The sequence below is a fragment of the Culex pipiens genome, chromosome 2 (genome assembly GCF_016801865.2).
Source record: "Culex pipiens pallens isolate TS chromosome 2, TS_CPP_V2, whole genome shotgun sequence".
Classification (NCBI taxonomy): domain Eukaryota; kingdom Metazoa; phylum Arthropoda; class Insecta; order Diptera; family Culicidae; genus Culex; species Culex pipiens.
Genome location: NC_068938.1, coordinates 15,044,329 through 15,063,388, shown reverse-complemented (window position 1 = coordinate 15,063,388; position 19,060 = coordinate 15,044,329). Strand labels below are relative to the sequence as shown.

Sequence of the window (19,060 nt, the reverse complement as noted above, 5' to 3'; positions counted from 1 at the left end):
GATATACCCCCTATAGAAATGACTTGAAATTGTGGAAAATTTTCTAAGTCAGGATGGCACATTTTGGTATTATTTTGGTATTTAAGTGTTTTATCAAATTCCTCTGCAACTATGGGAAAATTTTGACCAATTTTGACAAAATAATTAATTTTGCGCTAAAATGATGTCTCAAAGCGAATGCTTTCATTCAAAACCGGAAATTTCAAACTTGATTTTAAACATTTTTGATATACCCCCTATAGAAATGACTTGAAATTGTGGAAAATTTTCTAAGTCAGGATGGCACATTTTGGTATTTAAGAGTTTTATCAAATTCCTCTGAAACTATGGGAAAATTTTGACCAATTTTGACAAAATAATTAATTTTGCGCTAAATGATGTCTCAAAGCGAATACTTTCATTCAAACCGGAAATTTCAAACTTGATTTTAAACATTTTTGATATACCCCCTACAGAAATGACTTGAAATTGTGGAAAATGAAGATGATGATTTTAAAAATTAGTGTGATATACCCACTAAACGTTGAAATATCTCTAAGTCGGGATAACCAAATACTTTGAAAAACGAGTCAATCGACAGATTAATGAATTTTGGTGAATTTCAATTCAGTTTCATTTTAATAATACTTATTTTTAAATCTTGTTATTTTTCAGAAGCTTCAAGAACTTCAAGCACAGGCCGTTCATCAATGACAAATGCATTCGGTGTGGTGAAGAATATCACTAATAACAACATGGAATCATCAGGTGAGTAGATTTGGCTGTTGCATATGAATAATTTCCGTTTTTTTCACTAACTGCAACTGCTGCACTAAAAATGGTATGAAAATACCAAATTTTGGTATTACTTGTTCAAATACCAGCGACCATAATGTGCTCTTGGTTGCCCAGTAATAGATGGTAAAATACCATGAAATCATACCAAAATCATGTATGTGAAAGCAAGGGTCCTGATTGTTCAAAATCAACCACTCCATTGAGAGATTCGACAGAAACGTGCACGCATCCTGGTGGCGAGTAGAAGCACTACGTGACGATGTTCGGAATGACAGCGTGCTTGGAAATATTTTTTTTTTTGCAGTTTTTGATTTTTATTTCCTTCAAATATTTTTTAACGTCGATGAAAGTTATTGTAAAGTGTGGCAATCGCATAAACGAATCAAATGATGTATAAATCATAGGGGCTGAGTTAATTTTTCATGTTTTTTCCTCAAATTTACCAAAAAGATCTTTTGAAAATTGATTTAAATAAGATTTATTTGATTGATAATGCTCTTTATGTGTGTATTATTGATAGAGCAAACTATTAGAGACATATTACAGCATAATTACAATAATTTTCTCAAAAAATTGCCAGTTATTCGAATTTTTCCAAAAATATCCAAAAAATCCCCAAAATGCATTTTTAAGGTCAATATTTTGGTCAAACGAGAAGAAAAGTAAAGTTTAAACACTTTTACATAATATTTCATCACTACTTTTAACTTTTGCAACATTTAACTCAAGTTATCCAAAATATCGATCATCTTTTTAGAAAAATCGTTTAAATAAAATACCAGTCACAATTAATCACTACAAATCACCACGCATTATGATCGTTAGCGAAATTGCCACACTTTGCAATACCCCACTTTTCTGAAAATGCTTGATTTTTCATTATAAACGCGATTTTTCCCTAAAAACTGCTCAAACTGTATGGGGGCTGTCATTCCGGACACCGCTGGAACAACAGCGAACCTAGCGGAAAAAACGTCGTCGAATTCTTCAATTCGCGAGCACAAATAGCAGGCGACGCGATACTGCCCTGATGAATTCCTACTGTTTGTCACTTTCTCACCATTCGCTCCCGAACACTCTCGCTTCTACTCTCCTTCTCTCTCTGATCGGCTCAGTCTCCGAACGGCTCAGGCAGGGCGAACGTCACCGATCACTCTGAACTGAAAACTTTTTTTTCTGTGATGCGCTGTGTTATACTCATTCATTTGGGTTGCCTAAAATCAATGTTATCAATTAAATTGTGCATTTATTTTGATTTCATAACATTATAGACACCATTCAAAGAAACTTCCACCAATAAAAAATCAAATTGATGGCAAACTGAGGGCGTGAAGACAAAAAGACTGCCGCGCTGGCATTTTGTGAGAATGGCTCTTCGCTGAGCATGGTAGTGTGTGAGTGTCGTCGAGCGACGGAGTAGGCAAAAATTTTCACGATGTATTTGTTCGCTGAGTGAACAGTTCGGGCCACTCGCTGTCTGCTTGCGAGTATCATTCACTCATGAATGCTAGCGGGCTAGAATAGGTGACGACTGGATAGGCGATGAGTGAGTGGTTTCTGTTCATTGAACCGAAAATCAGGACCCTTGTGTGAAAGACCACAGGAATACCAAAATATGATTTTCCAAGGGCGCGGGAATACCTAAAAATAAAACCATGGCAAAACCAAGTTTTGGTATTCAAGCAATGTTCAAAAATCCAGAAGACCTCAACTTGGTATTGAAATGGTTCTATTTTGAGGTATTATTTTACCCTTGGAATAACATGGTTTGGTATTGTTGTGCCCTTACACATACAAGATTTTGGTATGATTTCATGGTATTTTACCATCTATTACTGGGCAACCAAGGGCACATTTTGGTCGCTGTTATTTGCCCAAGTAATACCAAAATTTGGTATTCCCGTGTTATTTACCCCTGCTCGGGCTGCCCCTATAATTGTTTTTCGTATTTCGGGAATGCAAATTTTTCGGATAAAATAAAAACTTCCCTTTTATTTCAACCAACATATAAAAATGAAATACTTTTTATTTCTCGCCAGTTTGTATTTGCAAATAATAGTTTTTGTTTATGTTTTTTTTCACTTTTCACACAGACACTTTTAAAATAGATGTACAATACTCACGTGTTGTGTAATGTTTACTTTGCCTTAAATTTGACTTGCTTTGGAATAAAACCTGTTCCCAAGTACTGCAATATGTTTTTGTTTGTATAGAATATATATACTTAGATAATGAATTGGGCTAACGCAGTTAGCTCTGCACTCTGTTTTTAAGCTATAATTGTAGCTTATTATTATTTTTTGCCATCGATAAATGCCACCAAAGATATTCCGTACTGCTTAAATAGATTTGATATCTATCAATATAAATGTATGTCTTTTATCGTTTTGGATTTACTCTTAAAAATCGCGTTTGTTTTACTTCTTGTGTATACGTAAATATCAACACTTTATTTTATTCAATGTGTTTCCATGCTTTTTTATAATTTAATATCAGCGCTTTAGCTCGCGTTCGACAAACTCTGCTCCGTTCAAAGGCACTCAAATTCAGTGTTGTGTTTTGATAACTTTCTTTTTTGTTTGTTTGTTTGTGATTTATTTTTGGTTTTGGTTGTGTGTGTGTTAGACTTTTGCTTTTTTAAATCAAAACCCTTTTTTCAAAAACAACACATCTAGTGGAATTAAACAACAAATACTAGAGTTATCTTGCTTAGACGTGATTATCCTTTTTGCTAGATATTAATTTAATCGGGTGGTTTAAAAGGTGCATCAAACAACGTTGCAACGTACAAATAGTCTAACCTTAATGAAACCTTAAAACTAAGAAGAGGGAATGCTTTCAAACATTTGTGGTTATGACTACAAACTAATTTTTAAAACAGGACTTAAGGTTTGACCGTTTCTCACTAAAACAGAAAAAACACCACAGCATCGTGTAACAGAAAGACTTTCTTCTAGAATGTTCTTAAAATGAATTCCATTTTCCTGACTAGATGGAAAAGCAGTAATATAAATTTGTTTAAAAAACAAAAACAATTAATTTAGAATTATGTGTGAAATCGTCTGTTTAAAATCTATTTTGGACTCGCCTTACAAACTATGTTTTATCTTGTTTCACCACGTTTTATTTTATAGCAAAAAAATACACTCCGAAAATTTATTATAGCATAGCCTTCGTTCACCTTAAACGCTAGGTAACGCCAAAGAACGCACGCAGACACAGTTGATTCTCGCGTTATAGCAAACTTATCACGCAAACAAACGGCAGGTAACGCGATGAAACTGCTCGAATCGTAGCAGGCGGCGCGAACGGCGGCGGGGTGATGGCAGCGGCATACACAAACACGTGGATTCGGGGAGCTTTCGAGCAAAGACAGTGCGCATTGGAAACGAACCTCGACATGTGATCGTTTTGCTTGGTTTGAAGGTGGTAACGATTTTAAGTACATGAAAGATGGAATAGATTTCTCATGAGTTTATTTGATTTTAATCAGCTAAAATTTTTTTTTGTAATTCAGACATGATGAAAATGTTAAGCATGTCAAACATGTTATTACATTTACAAATTGCAAAAATAACGTTTGAAATTATATTCTGAACTGTTTACAATCAATTAAACGAGGTTTTTTAAAAAAACAAATGTTTGCCAAAGATTGTTGATTAGGGTCTGGGGGATGAGATTGAGTCATACAAAATTTAAGCATTTTTGTATGACTCAATTTTACCCTCCAGACTCTCACCCCTGATGATGGTATTCAAACCAAGCTATTGTGTATCAATATTTTGACAATGTACTTTGGCGCCATCTACAGATGCGTAGCATTTTAGGAAAAGATGGAAGCAGTTCGTTGTCATAATGGTAATGTCTGTAACATAATCACCAATCCCTTTTTTTTTATTAGCAATCGTCCGCGAATAAAGGGGGCAATTTCTTGTAAAATGTTTCAAATTAATAACAAAAATTTACCAAAATTAAATTTTGATGCACATCAATTAAAAATATCACAATTATGTCTTGAGAGAATTTTTAGTGACGTGTTGTCGAAAAACTTTTCCAAACAATTTCCATCAGCTCGCACCAATCACCAACATTAGACCCGTCCTGCCCACAGCCTACTGCACTGCACTCGATCTAACCCAGCAGGGTCTCCTCGAGGTCGTCCCAGCGCTCCACCGCCAACTGAGATCGTCACCCGCGCAACTACAGCTTCGCTCAACGCGACACGACTCAATTCAGCTACGGTCAACCATGAAAATGGGCCATTTTCCGCACTACGACGTTGTGTCGCACCGGTAAAACGACAAGTCCCCAACAACAACAACAACTGAGAGAGGTTTGATAGCGGCAATCAGTTTTTGATATCACGCACACACACCCAGTCACACATGCACCACACAGGTTGTAGGAACAAAAACAAAACAACAAATTGATGCCCGTTTGCACGACACGACACAAATCCAGCAAACAAGCCTTCGATAAGCACGTTGGACACGCAACGCACGCAACCCCGCGGGACCGGACTACGAGAAGGTCGACTTCCGGCGTTGCCGCAGTTTCGCAAACTTGGTCTGCTGATCTTGCTGCAGCTGCTGCTTGCGGTACTGCTCGGCCAGCTGCTCGACGTAATCGATGCGTTCCAAGCGGACGAAGGGAACGCGATGGTCGAGGTCGGGTCTTCCGTTGGTGGTAGACGAAGTGGTACGCGATCGTGGCGAGGTCTTGGCCGGGACCTTGTCCTCTTTGGTCGAGGGTTTCTTTGGGTAGTTCACGCGAATCAGCCCACTGCTGCGTTGCGTGCTCGTTGTGACCTGCTTAGTACTGGAGGAACTGCTGCTGCTGCTGCTACTTCCGCTACTGCTTCTGCTGAGACTTCGACTGGGTTCAACCGGCAGCTGCGGTAGCTTCGTTGACATCGACTGGTCAAATATTTTGTACGACGGTATGAACAGCTTCCTCGGAGCTTCGCGGTTATTGTTTACGTTGACGATCACGTTTGGACGGCAGTTGGTGGAGAAGCGACGTGTCATCGGTCTACTGTTGCTGTTGGACGATGAAGAGTTCGACGAGTTCGGGCTGCCAATCGACGACGGAGTTGGACTGCCACTCTTCTTGTATATCTGCTCGATATTGAGCAAGCTTTCTTCGAAGCTGAGCTTCTTCTTTTTCGCAAGTGGCAGCACGTTCGGCGATCGTCGCAGCTGGCCACGAGATCTGCTGTCCGAACTGTTGCTGTCCTCCTGTTCTTTGGCAAATTGCTGAGATTCTAGCTGAGCTGGTTTGGGTAGTTCTTCTACCTGATTGTTGTTAGTCTCCATCGGCTGTTCCGACTGGTTAGACATCTCCTCCGAAGCACTCTCTCCCGACTGCTGGAACGTCTCCACTTCGGTGACAACTTCTTCGCTGTCCGAACTGCTCGAACTTGACGTTCCGTTACTGCTGGCACTGCTACTGCTGCTGCTCGAACTACTCACGCTAGACATCGAGCTGTTACTGTCACTGTCAACTACCTCAACCACCGTCTTCCGACGCATTGCCGCGATCTTCTTCTCCAAGCACACCAGTCGCTTCCGGAAGAATCGCTTCTTCGACGCAACTCGCTGATCCTTCAGCTTGATGTAACGCTGATAGTACACGTACTTGCGAAGCAGTTTCAACCTACAGTTGAACGTACCCTCCTTACTGCCAACGTATCTATCCCGCAGATCGTTGATCAAGCTCTCCCTCCGATAAGCTACCTTGTTCACCGGAACCACTTCCTCGTACTGGATGCAGTCATCCCCTACAAACGAAAAGAACTCGTTTTGTAGTTCCTGCTCGTCCATTACTTCCACGTCCAGCACTCCTCCCTTTATCCCCTCGTCATCCTCATCCGAGCTGGTCGTCATCATCTTCTCGATCTCCTGCTCCACCTTCCGATAGATCTCGTTCTCGCTGTCCGAATGGTTGCTCTCCAGCACAACCCGTATCCCATCGTCTCCAGCTTCCATCGCCCCAAGAAATATCTCGTGATCTTCGCTGATCTCCACCACTTCCGTCCCCGCCTCGTCTTCATCGTCCTCCCTCAACAGATCCACGATCGAGCCGTGATTGTCCTCCACGATAAACACTCGACCCTCTTCCTCCTTGTCCTGCTTGGCGAGCTCCTCGTTCGTCATGATGCAGAAATCGTTCATGTCGATGATGATGTTCGTCTCGTTCACCACCTTCTGGCACATGTCCTGCAACCGTTCCGGCTCGTGTCGGACCTCCTCGATGATGAACAGCTGCCGGTTGTTGCAGATGAACTGCTCGCACAGCTTCTGCAGCGAGTCCGGTTGCGGCAGCAACCCACTTGCCAGCAGGTTCTCGTAGCACAGCGATCGCAGCGTCGGAACATGCTGGTAGTCGTACACTTGGCTGTATCGCTCGAATGCTTCATTCGTCAGTTGCTTCAGAGACAATGGATTGAACACTTCTCGGACAGCTTCCTCAACCTGCTCAACTTCCTTCATTTCCACCGATTCCAGCTTCTGGATCACGGGAACTCGCTGTCCCTCGATCACCGGCACTGGTGGTGGTGTCGTCACCTGTTTTCCTTCCTCCACGATCACCGATACTCGGTTGGTTATCGGGGCAGGTTCATCGAAGACGTCTTCATCGTCCTCGTCGGATTGATCAACTTCCGGTGATAACTGTACTTCTGCAATGTCGCAGACAGTATCTTCTACGGTTTTTGGTGTTTCTTTGAAGCTCACATTCGCGTCCTCAACGTATTCTTGAGTGCTGTCAACATACTCTTGAATGTTTTCTAAGCATTCTTGTACGTCATCAGCGCTTTTCTTGGTATTTTTTTGAATGTTCTCTACGCACTCTTGTACGTCTTCAACGCTTTCCTTGGTCTTTTCAACATACTCTTGTATGTCTTCTACGCACTCAGGTGTGTCATCAATTTGTTCTGGAGCATCCTCAACGCATTGTTGAGTGTTGTCAACATACTCTTGAATGTCTTGCACGCATTCTTGAACGTCCTCAACGGGTTCTTGTACTTCCTCGTTGCATTCTTGAGTGCTGTCAACATACTTTTGTATGACTTCTACGCACTCCTGTGTGTCCTCAACGCGATCTTTTGCGCCTTCAACGCATTCTTGCGTGCTTTCGACAAACTCTTGAATGCTTTCTACGCACTCTTGTACGTCCTCAACACGTTCTGGTGTGTTTTCAACGCATTCTTCAGCGTCTTCAACATAGACTTGTACATCTTCAGCACGTTCTTTAGTGTTTTCGGTGGTTGTTACTTGAGCAGCTGCGTCCACTTCCTGATTGTCAACTTCCTCGGTTACAACGTCTTGCCTTTTCGACTCATCCGTCTTTTGTTCCTCCACGACAGTTGGTTCTTCTTCTTCAGGAGTGTCGTCCCAATCCTTGATGATCTCTACAGCAGATTCATTTAAGGACTTGGTCAAATCTACTACCTTTTCAGTCTCCTCAGTTTGCGCTGTCTCCATCTGAACTGCTTCCTCAGCCGCTTCCACCTCCATAGGAGCTTCCTCCAGCTTCTTCTGCTCTTCCAGCAGCTTCTGCTCTTCCAGCAGCTTCTGCTCTTCCAGCAGCTTCTGCTCTTCCAGCAGCTTCTGCTCCTCCACCTTCTTCCGCTCCTCAACCTTCTTCCACTCCTCCATCTCAATCGCCAACTGTTCCCTCCGTGCGATATTCGCCTTCGCATACCTTCGATATCCGCGCGAGTTCAGCGCCGCAACGCACAGCGTCAGCAGCTGCTTCGCGTTGTACCGCTTCGGTACCGGTACGATCGGCACCTTCTGCTTCGGTTTATCACAGTACAGAAAGTCTTCGATGCTGGAGCGGCGCGCCTTCTTCGGAAAGCGCGGATAGTCGTACTGCTGATGCTGCTGCTCTGCGTGGCGTTGCCGCTTGCGGTACTTGGGCAGGTGACGGGGCACCTTGAAGGTGTCTTCCAGCTCTTCGGCTTGTGGTTCCGGTTGCTTGACTTTCTCGGGGGTTTTGGGTGCGGGTTCGCTTTCCGGGACGGCTTCCGGCACGGTTTGGTCGGTGCTTTCCTTCTTGTCGTCCTCTTTCTTCCGATCGTCATACACGACTTCGGACTCGAGTTCGGTTTGGTAGTACTTGTCCCGGTTGGATTCGATCTCCTCGAGGAACTTGAGCGAATCTGCGCTGTCGTGGATGGGTACCACGTTCTTGGGCAGCTCGTTGATCACGCTGAGGTGTTTGTACTTGTTCAGCTCGGAGTGCGGCACGTCGTACGTTTCGAGGATGTAGAGACGTTCGCCGACTTCGGTTTCGGTCTTTGGTTGGGGTTCGTCTTTGGGTTTGTCCAGGTCGATCAGGATGTCGGGCAGGTTGCCGTTTTGGACGTTCGCTACGATGACTCCACTGTGGGGTAGTGGGGGTAGCTGCTCTTCGAGCGCTTCCTGGAGATACTTGCAGGACTCGAAGTTCTGGTGGGCCGGTTGATTGTTGTTGGCTTCCTTCTTCTCTTCCTCTTCTTCGGTTTCGTTCCAGCTGCTCAGATAGTCCCGCAGGTTTTTGTCCTTGAGGTTTTCGTCTAGGGTGAAGCCTCGGGTGCCTAGGCCGAGGTCTTCCATGGTGGTGTACCCGAAGTTGGTTGGGTGGGCGGTGTTGTTGCCGTTGTTGGTGATGAACCCGTTCGGGATGTACCCGTTGGCGTCCGGGATCGAATGATGGGGGGTTGGTTTGCCGGCCAGGTACCGGTTCATCATGTACTTTTGGTGACAGTCGTAGTTGATCGCGTGATTCGCGTCGAAGGTTTGCGGGACGGTTGGTTCACGGTTGGTTTTGAGGATCTTGACGCTGTTGATTTGATCTTCGAGGTCGATTAGGGGATGGTTGAGGTCGAATGAGACGGGGTTAGGGGTGGTGTAGTAGGTTTGGTTTGTTGGTTGGGTTGGTTTTTGGTGGGTTTGTTGGGAGGAGGAGGAGGAGGAGTTGGTGGATCTAGCTTGGGTCATTGGAGGGACGAGGGTTTGTGAGGTGTACTTGATGCCGTAATGGTTGGGTTGGTGGTGGACGGTAGGGGTTGTTGGGTTATTGTAGTGGTTGGACGGATTGAGGGCTACGTTTGGGGCGCCGTAGTCGGTGAAAGTCTTGTTGAAGACCTGTTGGTGGGGTTGAGTTTGGTGATAACCTAGGTTTGCGGCTGTGTTAGGGTAGTTGCCGTATTGCTGTTGAGGGTGCAAGTCTTTGTAGTGGTGAGTGGGGATAGCGGGGATTCGAGATCGATGGTGATAGGGGTCTTCATAGGTTGTGTTAGGATTGATGGGATAGTTTTGGTGATGGTAGTTGTGATGGGCTGTGGGTTGGGTAGCGTAGGCATGCCTGTTTGGTGGCAGGTAGTGATGGTTCATGGTTGGCATTTGTTTGATGTAGCCACTGTTGAAAAATTCCAAGTTTGGGCCGATGATGGCTTTGGTGGAGGGTTGATGCGAGGTGTAGTATGACCCGGGGGTCGGAGGAACGTAGCCAGTGGCGTAGTTGGTGGTGTGTCGAGATCGCTCGTTGTACATGAGATCGTGGTGCGTTTGGGAGTGGTTCGTTGAGCTGTGCTGGTGGTGGTGGCTGCGTCCGTAACGACTGGCTTCGTCCGTCGCAGTTGGGTACTTGCTGCGTACGATGTGAGGAAACGGCTCGTGGTAACCATGGTGATGACCGTTTGGCTGGTGTATCGGAGTAGCCTGGGCACCTTCAGGGTGATACAGTCCGTAGTTCGGCTGGTAGTGTGTAGTAGGCTGCTGCGCCTGTTTGTGTTGGTAGTGGGCTGCGTACTGTTGCTGTTGAGTTGCGGTATAGTCTTGCCGATAGCTCGATCGGCTTGTGTGGTATTTGTTTGGGTTCTTCGACTCGAAATTACTGATTACGGTGTTTTCATGTCCAAATTCGTGACCACCAACAGTGGTGTTACCCGCTGTGCTGGCACCGCCGGTACTCCAGCTGTGGTTGGCACCGAATTTGCTGTTCAGTTCGTTTAACGCACCCATTCCGGAGATCTTTGTTGGGTAGGAATACGGATAGGGTGGGGCCATAATATTATGATTGTTATTGCTAATGTTAATGATCGTTGGGTTGTTGCTATCACCGTCTTTGTTGAACGAGATCTGGGTGTTGCCACTGCCACCACCTGCGCCACCTGTTGACGTGGAAAACTGGGTACCCCCGAGGAAATCTGTCGTGGCACCGACAATGGCCTGTGCCTGGTTGATCCCCGCCTGAACCCCGCCCGTTCCCAGGGATCCCCCGCTTATATTGTTTACAATGTTTGTATTTATATTGTTTATGTTGTACGTGATACTGTCGCCCGTGTTCGTCTCGAACTTGCGCGACGTAAACTCTACCGTCTTGCTATTGTTTGCGCCCTGGTGGTTGTTGTTGGTACTAAAACTATTACTACTGATATTGTTTGTACAGAGTGCGCCGGCCGGATCAAAGAGTCCGGCAGTGTCGGTAAAAAGACCGCAGCCTATCGAATCCGGCTCAACATGCTGTTGTTGCTGCTGTAAATGACCGCCTTGTACCTGTTGTTGTTGCTGCTGCTGCTGCTGCTGAGACTGTCCGCCGTAACTTCCTGGTAAATAAATCTGCTGGCCAACACCTTGAGCTTGCTGCTGGGGTGGCGGCTGGGGCGGAATCTGCGGCAGATGGTGGTGGTACTTTACGTTCGTGCTCGGCAGACCACCGCTGGTGCCGTTGGCGCCAACCGGGATACTGTTCGATATGTCCGTGTACAGCCCATGATGGTCCATTGCGGAGCGCGGTTCCGACGAGTTCCGGACGCAGGTCAAATCGTCGTCATCCGGTTAGTTGGACGCTGAAAGTGAGTGCGAAAAACAAAGATAGGCCAATGTTAGTAGTGTGTCTTCGGGCGGTCGTCCCGTTGACGCCCGGGTCAGTAATGGCGGGACACAAAACGCTGCGCCATAGAGCGGGCGTAATTATTCAAAATATATGTCGAATCAATTATGGTGAATAATTCAAACGGAGTCATTATCTATCTGGCCTATAAAGGGAAATAAAAACAACCTAGAAACAACACACGAGTTCTGCTCCTCCAAACAGTCGTGGACATCGCGTGAGTACTTCCGGTCGGGGAAATCCCCATGGCGAACTCACATCCACATACACAACTCGGTGCAGTAACATAATGGAATGTCAGGAGTCCCGCCAAAAGTACATAAAACGGTGGTGAAAGTGGTGCTGCGGCTGACACTCGCACAGGAAGAGTTTGCCGTACGGAAAAGGACGTCAATAATTGACTAGTAGCGTCCCTGCTGTGTCCGTTTTTTAATGTGCGAAACCCGGTCTAATGACTGGTTGGAAAATATGACAATAATTGAAAGCGGAAAAAAATCAATACTTCCAACCCAGGAATAGACAAATTGCTTCGCACAAACAGAGAGTAGGGTAATCCTGGATTCGACACCGGTTTCAACCCAGCAGAGAGAAAGGGCACGGACGTTGAAGTAGGCCTGGAAAGTTGTTGCACTTGGTCAAAGGAAACCGCCTACTCTTATGTACTACCAGCATTAGGTCGTGCCCGTGCAGGGGTTAGGACGAATGCACTGCCTACGATGATGAGCTATTGTTTGGGGATGGTTCACAGTTCACAGTCTGTTGAGGCATGAAAATGATGATTTTTGTAAAGGTATGGAATGGAAACAGTTTTCTTTTTTCTATTGAATTGATACCTTAAAGTTATTGATGCTAAGGAATTTTGTAATTTTTCTTTGAATTTACCAATTATAACGAAATTTGTTTTTGCACATGATGATGTTTTTTTTTATTTCCCTGATTTTTTTTTCATCCCTGAGGGTCCCGGAGCACCAAAACTTCTTAGCATGGTGCTTCCAACGATACATTGCTATAACTAACAGGAACGTGAGCGGGGGATCCCCACGTTTCTTCCTCCCCTGTAGATTCAGAATTGTATTGCTGTTTGAACATTCGTGTTCAAACTCAATCCAATTCAACGAATCATCTTTGCGGTTAACTTTACGCAGTTGGCCTGGCCGCTTTAACGTTTGTGATGTTTCAATCAATGCAATGGGGCACTGCAAATGTTAATAATGACAAGAGAATGTTAGGCGTTAATCAACCTAAGGCATTTTCCAGGATGCCCTCGAAAGACTGGCTGCGATACGGTTAGATTATCTAATCTATTATTATTATAAATTAGATTAGATTAGATGATGATATTTTTTATTTTTGCATCAATCCAAAATATTTTAAATGTGATAAAATTTAATTTAGAATAAAAAAGATTAGACAATTACAAGCCATGATTTCAACATTTAAATGTAAAACGTATTTAAAAATGCATTTTACACCAGTCAAGTTGTTAAGTGATCGATAGTTTTCAAAATATCTTTAATTCAGAAAAAAAAATCTTAATATTTTAAAGTGAGCTCAAACATGCTTAACACGTGGCTCCTTCCTGGACTTCGGACAGAGTATTGTGAAGGCAAACAAAAATCAAAATACGAGCGCAACCTGTCAAAGCCTGTTGCGCCACAGGCTGATGTACACAAAACAAAATAAAAAAGTTAAAAAAAATAAATTACAAGCCACAGTTTCAACATTTGAATGAAAAAGTGTTTTAAAATGCATTACACATCTGTCCAGTTGTTTTGCAATACAGTCCAGACTCGATTATCCGAAGCCTCGATTATCCGAAGTTTCGATCGTTCGAAGTTCGATTATCCGAAGGTTTGTATGGAACTTCGGATCACCGCCATTTTGGCCGCCATCTTGTATTAAAACATTTTAAATCACTTTAGAGTAATTTAGGGATCAAATTAAAGCTCAACAATCAAAAATAAGACAACGAAAAAACATTTTTTTCGTGATTCGATTATCCGAAGTCTCGATTATCCGAAGTGAAATTTTGACAAGGCCTTCGGATAACCGAGTCTGGACTGTAATAAGGTTCCAAAATTTCTAAGTATTGACGAACAATTTTTTTTCAAAAAAAAAAGAATTTGCGGTGCTGTACATTGAAATATCATAAAAAAATCAAAATATTTTTAAACGAGCCCAAACATGCTAAATATGATTATCACTGCAGAAAAATGCATTTCAGATTGTTTTCATTTGATAAGACTTCTATTTCTATTGAAATTTTTGAGTTTTTAGAAAAAATATTTTTTTTGCCCCTTTTTTTGGATTTTTTGGACTAATTTTGGGGAGGGGGGGGGGGGTTGGGGGGCGACATAAACTTCGAAAAATATTTGCATCGGCCGTAGTTGACATCTATAAATAACGTGGACAGGCAATTTTTAGAAATGTAGACACCCCTCCACCTTTCTATAGACAGTTGACCATACAAAAAAACTGTTTCATATGGAGCGTGGATAATCGTAGCCCATCAACTCTAAAGTGTCCACGTAGTTTATGGATAAACCCTTAACAGTCCGCCCGTGTGGATCAATCGGACTGCGCACTGGACTCACAATCCAGAGGTCGCCGGTTCGAATCCCGCGGCGGGCGCTCTAAAATTCTTTGCGTAAATATGGGTATTCGGCGCCGTCGCTTCGTGCCATACTTTCATACACTTAGGAGCCCAGGGCGGCGAAGTCCTTGTAGATAAAAAGGAAGACACTAGTGGTTGGTACTAGCAATGGTGGCCGACAGCTATAAAGTCAACTTCGTTTTTTTCCTTAACAGCCCATTTTATATTTCCTAGAATTTTATTTTTTTTTCCATTTAAGAAGCTCACTTTGATAAACTATTTCCTTCCACCTAAAATTTCATCAACTATCTTCTAAAAATTGTGTCATATTTTACCGAAAAAGTCCGATTAAAATTAATTGATATCATTTCTCGGTGACCAAAACAATATGGGTATAAAACGAAATTTGGGCGTGTCTCGAATTTACAAAAAAAAGTACACATGTTTTGTGTCTTTGTCATTGTGATTTGTCGTTTAAAAATTACCCAAAAAAATGAGGGAAAACAAAGATTTTTTTTTCTATTTTTCTTTTAAGAGAGATTTTATTTTGATTAGGAAATTGGTTAGGCAAGGTCTTAAAAAAGACCTGCCCAACCTTATTGGCTCAGTTTTAATTTTTTTTTTCTTGGTTTATTTAATGGAATCGGTTCGCAGATGGCCAGTGAACATAACTTCGAAAAAAGTTTAGAAAAATATTTTTTGCAGGTTGGATGATGGAACGGATGACGGATGGAAAACAGAAAAAACAAAACCATTGTTTTCCTGATGTAATACTAAACTTTTTTTTGTTACAAAATTGTCATAATTACCTGATGAATACTTATATAATTTTTTTCTATGTATCTGAAGGTTTCCTAGAAACTTCCGTTAAGGACAAAAATGTTTTTCCGTTTTTACAGTCGAGACTTGATTATCCGAAGTTTCGATTATTATTGGAGTATTTACCTACTGAGGGGAGCGTCCGTGGCTGACTGGTTACGGCGTTCGCTTTGTAAGCGAATGGTTCTGGGTTCGATGCCCATCTGCCCCCAACGAGAAAGGTAAGATCATAGGAATTTGAAATAATGAATATGAACGAAAAATCAAAGTCGCTCGAGGCGGGGTTCGATCCCCCGTCCTTTGGATTGGCAAGCAAAAATGCTAACCACTAGGCCATGACGACTTGGTGAGCGTGAACTGGAATTAGGAATACTGTTAGAGAGAGCGAGTTGTGGCGCTATAACCACGGCAAATAGTGTCCAGGGCATTCGTGGAAATACAATGTCCCATCCCAGAGGGTCCCGGAGTACCAAACCTTCTTAGCATGGTGCTCCCAACGAATACAACCAAATCTCGGAGCGTATGGTGGTGTGTCCCCACGCTTCTTCCTCCCCTGTCGATTCAGAATTGTGTTGTTGTTCGAACACTCAGTGCTCAAACTCAACCCAATTACGAGTCATCTCTGCGATACGGCTTTACGCAGTAGGCCTGGCCGCTTTAACGCTTGTGATGTTTCAATGCATTCCGATGCAATGGGGCACTACAAATGTTAATAGGGGAAGGTGGGGCAAGACGACCATATGGGGCAAGAGGAACAATCGCTCGTACGGCCGTAATTTTTACAATTTTGATTATTTCCAGTATGAGGAATTGTTGCTAGCAATGCAATCAGCTGATTCTACTACCACATAACCGCCAAAACAACGTAAACGCCACGGGGCATAAGATTTAATGAAGTTTTTTAAAAACCTTTTCTTATAATATTTGGAAAGTACAAAATAAGGCTTAGGGTTCGTTTTAAGGCTCATTTTATCAAAATGCAATTTTTCCTAGATTAGTAGTGTCCCTACCAATGATTTGCACCTATTAGAAAGTATGATTTGACTTTTGGTTATTTTTGTTGAGAGCTTTTAAAAAATCTTGTTCAGGTGGGGCAAGTGTACCATATGAATTTTTAGTATGGAAAAAAATACGAATTGCTGCAGCAACATATTTTATTGGGAAATAAATACAAAAAAGTTCTTAAAAACTGATAAACAATTGTTAAAAAAAATTTCCACGCAAAATAAAGTGATACTATGAAAATTTACTATTTATCATCTAAGTAATTAATTTTTTCGTAAGAGCGATCAAATTTTTAGTAAAATATTATTATTTAACCTCAAAATGAAAGAAACGTTTCAAATACATTCTAATCTGATGTTTCAAAGTGATAGCAGTTCACTTGTTAGCAAATTAACATGTTTTTTCATGCATTGTTCCTCTTGCCCCAACGGGTTGTTCGTCTTGCCCCACTAGTTGAGTAGAACGTACGGAAAATCAAAAATTTTAAAATCAATTTTTAACATTGAAAAACAGGATTTTTTCAAAATTTGTTCTATCAAAGTCTTAGTCAAGACCTGAAATAAGATGATTATGATAAAATCCGGCAGATGTTTTAACATTTTAATGGGTTTTAACGAGCATTTCCTTAGCTTGTTACACTTGCCCCACTTTCCCCTAAATGACAAGAAGAGTGCTAGGCGTCATCTAACCTAAGGCTCTCTCCAGGATCCCTTCGAAAGATTGGCTGCGCAAGGGTCTGATTAGATTAGATTAGATTATTGGAGTATTTACCTACTGGCATTGATATTTGTATTTTGAGGGAATTTTTTTTAGATAAAATACTAAATACTTAATATCAACTTGTTGTACTTTATCTCACATGACACATGGCATACTGCGATGGCTCGTGCACTGTTGTTTACACGCCAACCAGATCATGTCGTCACGAAGTTTACTCTAACGGTGAACCAGTGTGGACTAATTTTCACACCCTACTTCCAGTTTTCGTAAAGGTGGAGAATGCATTTCAGATTACAGACCGCAGCAATCCGGAAGCATTCAGTCGTATGTCGAAGTCTTCGACAAAGCAGTCCGTATTGCCCTTTTCAAATAAAATACCTTCGGCTACCGTTTGACAGCGCCGTTATCAACGGTGACAAAAATAAAACCAACGTTAATGTGTTTGCCCACAAACAAAGAGCGCGGGCTTCCTCCGCGCAACGGGAAAGGGCAATTATTTATTTATGCATTCAAAATATATACAACACCTTTGCGCCGTCACCTTCGTCGCCGACTTGGATTTGACGAGACCGCACACGTCCACGTGTTTATCGCCACTTCATCGCCTGCTTTGCGATCGCGATGCAGCCGTGTAAACACACAGTGAACCACTGAGCTGTAATTTGACAGCTTTCGGGGCTTGCAGTTTACGTTAAAGGTTGTTGTTGGGGGCGCGCGCGCGCCCTTGCTTCCGGAAGTTAACACTTCCGGAGGTACGTCGTGGGAACCGTGTCCAGGGGTTCTGATGGCGTGACGAAAAAAGAGGGGGGTTTTCACCGTAGCGCCCTCCCGTGACCACGTGGCCACTTTCCCAGATGTTGACGCACTCACGACACGGTCCCGCGGTGAAGAAATTCCGTGAATCGACGTGAGTGTAATTACGGGCGGTGGAATATAATGGCTGGAACATTACCAATCAAATTGATTGCCCCATGAGGACTCTGGTGCACGATGGGACGGGTGATTGGAGGAAGTCAATTTGCATTGTGAAATTCTGATGGGGGAGGACGAAAGGATAGAGAAGTGTGGCCCATATGAGATATCGAATTTCGATTAACTTCGAGTGAAAGTTCCGTCAAGAAGTGGAGCCGAACGGACGTGGTTGAAGTTCGCTGAACTGTCGATAGATCGGTAATTGTATTTTGTTGACGTTAGCCTTGCTGTCAATACTAATGCTTGAACTTTTACTCACAGGAAAGTATAACTTTGACAACCCAATGTAGAGCAGTTTTTTAAAAAGTCGGTCTGACATTGAAGCGGCGTCAACAACTGCTCTCATGCCAATTCTGTCGTATCTTGACGTATTTTAGGCATAAGTTCCAAATGATTTATGTTGAGCTTCTTGTACCCGTCTAGACGGACCTTGCTTCGTAGAAAAAAGAGGACAATGCTGCTGTATCCAGCTTAGCATGCCACAGAGCTCAGCATGTTACGAAAGCGCAAGGCTACTGCGACCACAAAGAGGAAGTGAAGTCCGAAAAAAATATAAGCGAAATGACATTAAGTAATAACACTAACAATAACATCGCGTTTTAATGGGTCTGGCTGATTGCCCAAGCGAACCCATTAATGCGAGCTGTTGGTAATGATGATGCGATATCAGTCCCGAGCGGGCAGGCTGGGGACTGTTCCGTTGACAGTTTCTCCATCTACCGCTTGCTACGGCGGCCTCGCCAGAACATCGCTGCGCGATAGATTAGTTTGATTATGAAATTGTGGCAAATCAACCCGACCTTAGGCTTTTCCAGTGAGCGAGCGAGCGACTCGCAGAATGTCCGGGATCCCTGGGACGGTACGTCACGTGGAAGCGGATTCTAGACTTACAAACTTGCGCAGCTGTCAAATTGACAGTCCTCGAGCGCATCTTTAGGTCGTGTTAGGTCTTCAATCCTCGTCTATGGCATAGAAGATTTTGATAAATTGCTCCACTTCAAGCCGGAGGAAAGTGTCCTCGATACGGGCCCATCCCGCGCGGTTGACGCCAAGGAGTTAATTGAAATTAGCTGCTCCAGTTTGAGAGAGAGAGAGAGAGTGCGGACCGGTTGAGCGATTTATGTTTTGTTTATTTACGGTAGCGAGTTTGTTGTCAAATACCCGTCGCAGCACCGCCACCGCGGCGAAGTTCAGGGAGACATCTCGCTGATTAGCGAGTAGTTGTGAAGTGACCGGACAACCCGAGCATGGGTAAATAACAAGGGAAATGCGTAATAATACCTTTCTCTGGTA

General features: G+C 43.2%; 1 protein-coding gene across 2 annotated transcripts in view; it reads right to left on the bottom strand.

Moving 5' to 3' along the window:
- Nucleotides 1-3,799: 3,799 nt before the first annotated feature.
- Nucleotides 3,800-19,060, bottom strand: part of LOC120420486 (uncharacterized) — a 48,581-nt gene continuing 33,320 nt past the window's right edge. For both annotated transcript variants that reach the window (XM_039583528.2, XM_039583529.2), the window contains one exon: nt 3,800-11,614. In XM_039583528.2, coding sequence (XP_039439462.1) covers nt 5,298-11,549 — 6,252 coding nt within the window. In that variant the 5' untranslated portion in view covers nt 11,550-11,614 and the 3' untranslated portion in view covers nt 3,800-5,297. The remainder of the gene's footprint in view (nt 11,615-19,060) is intronic.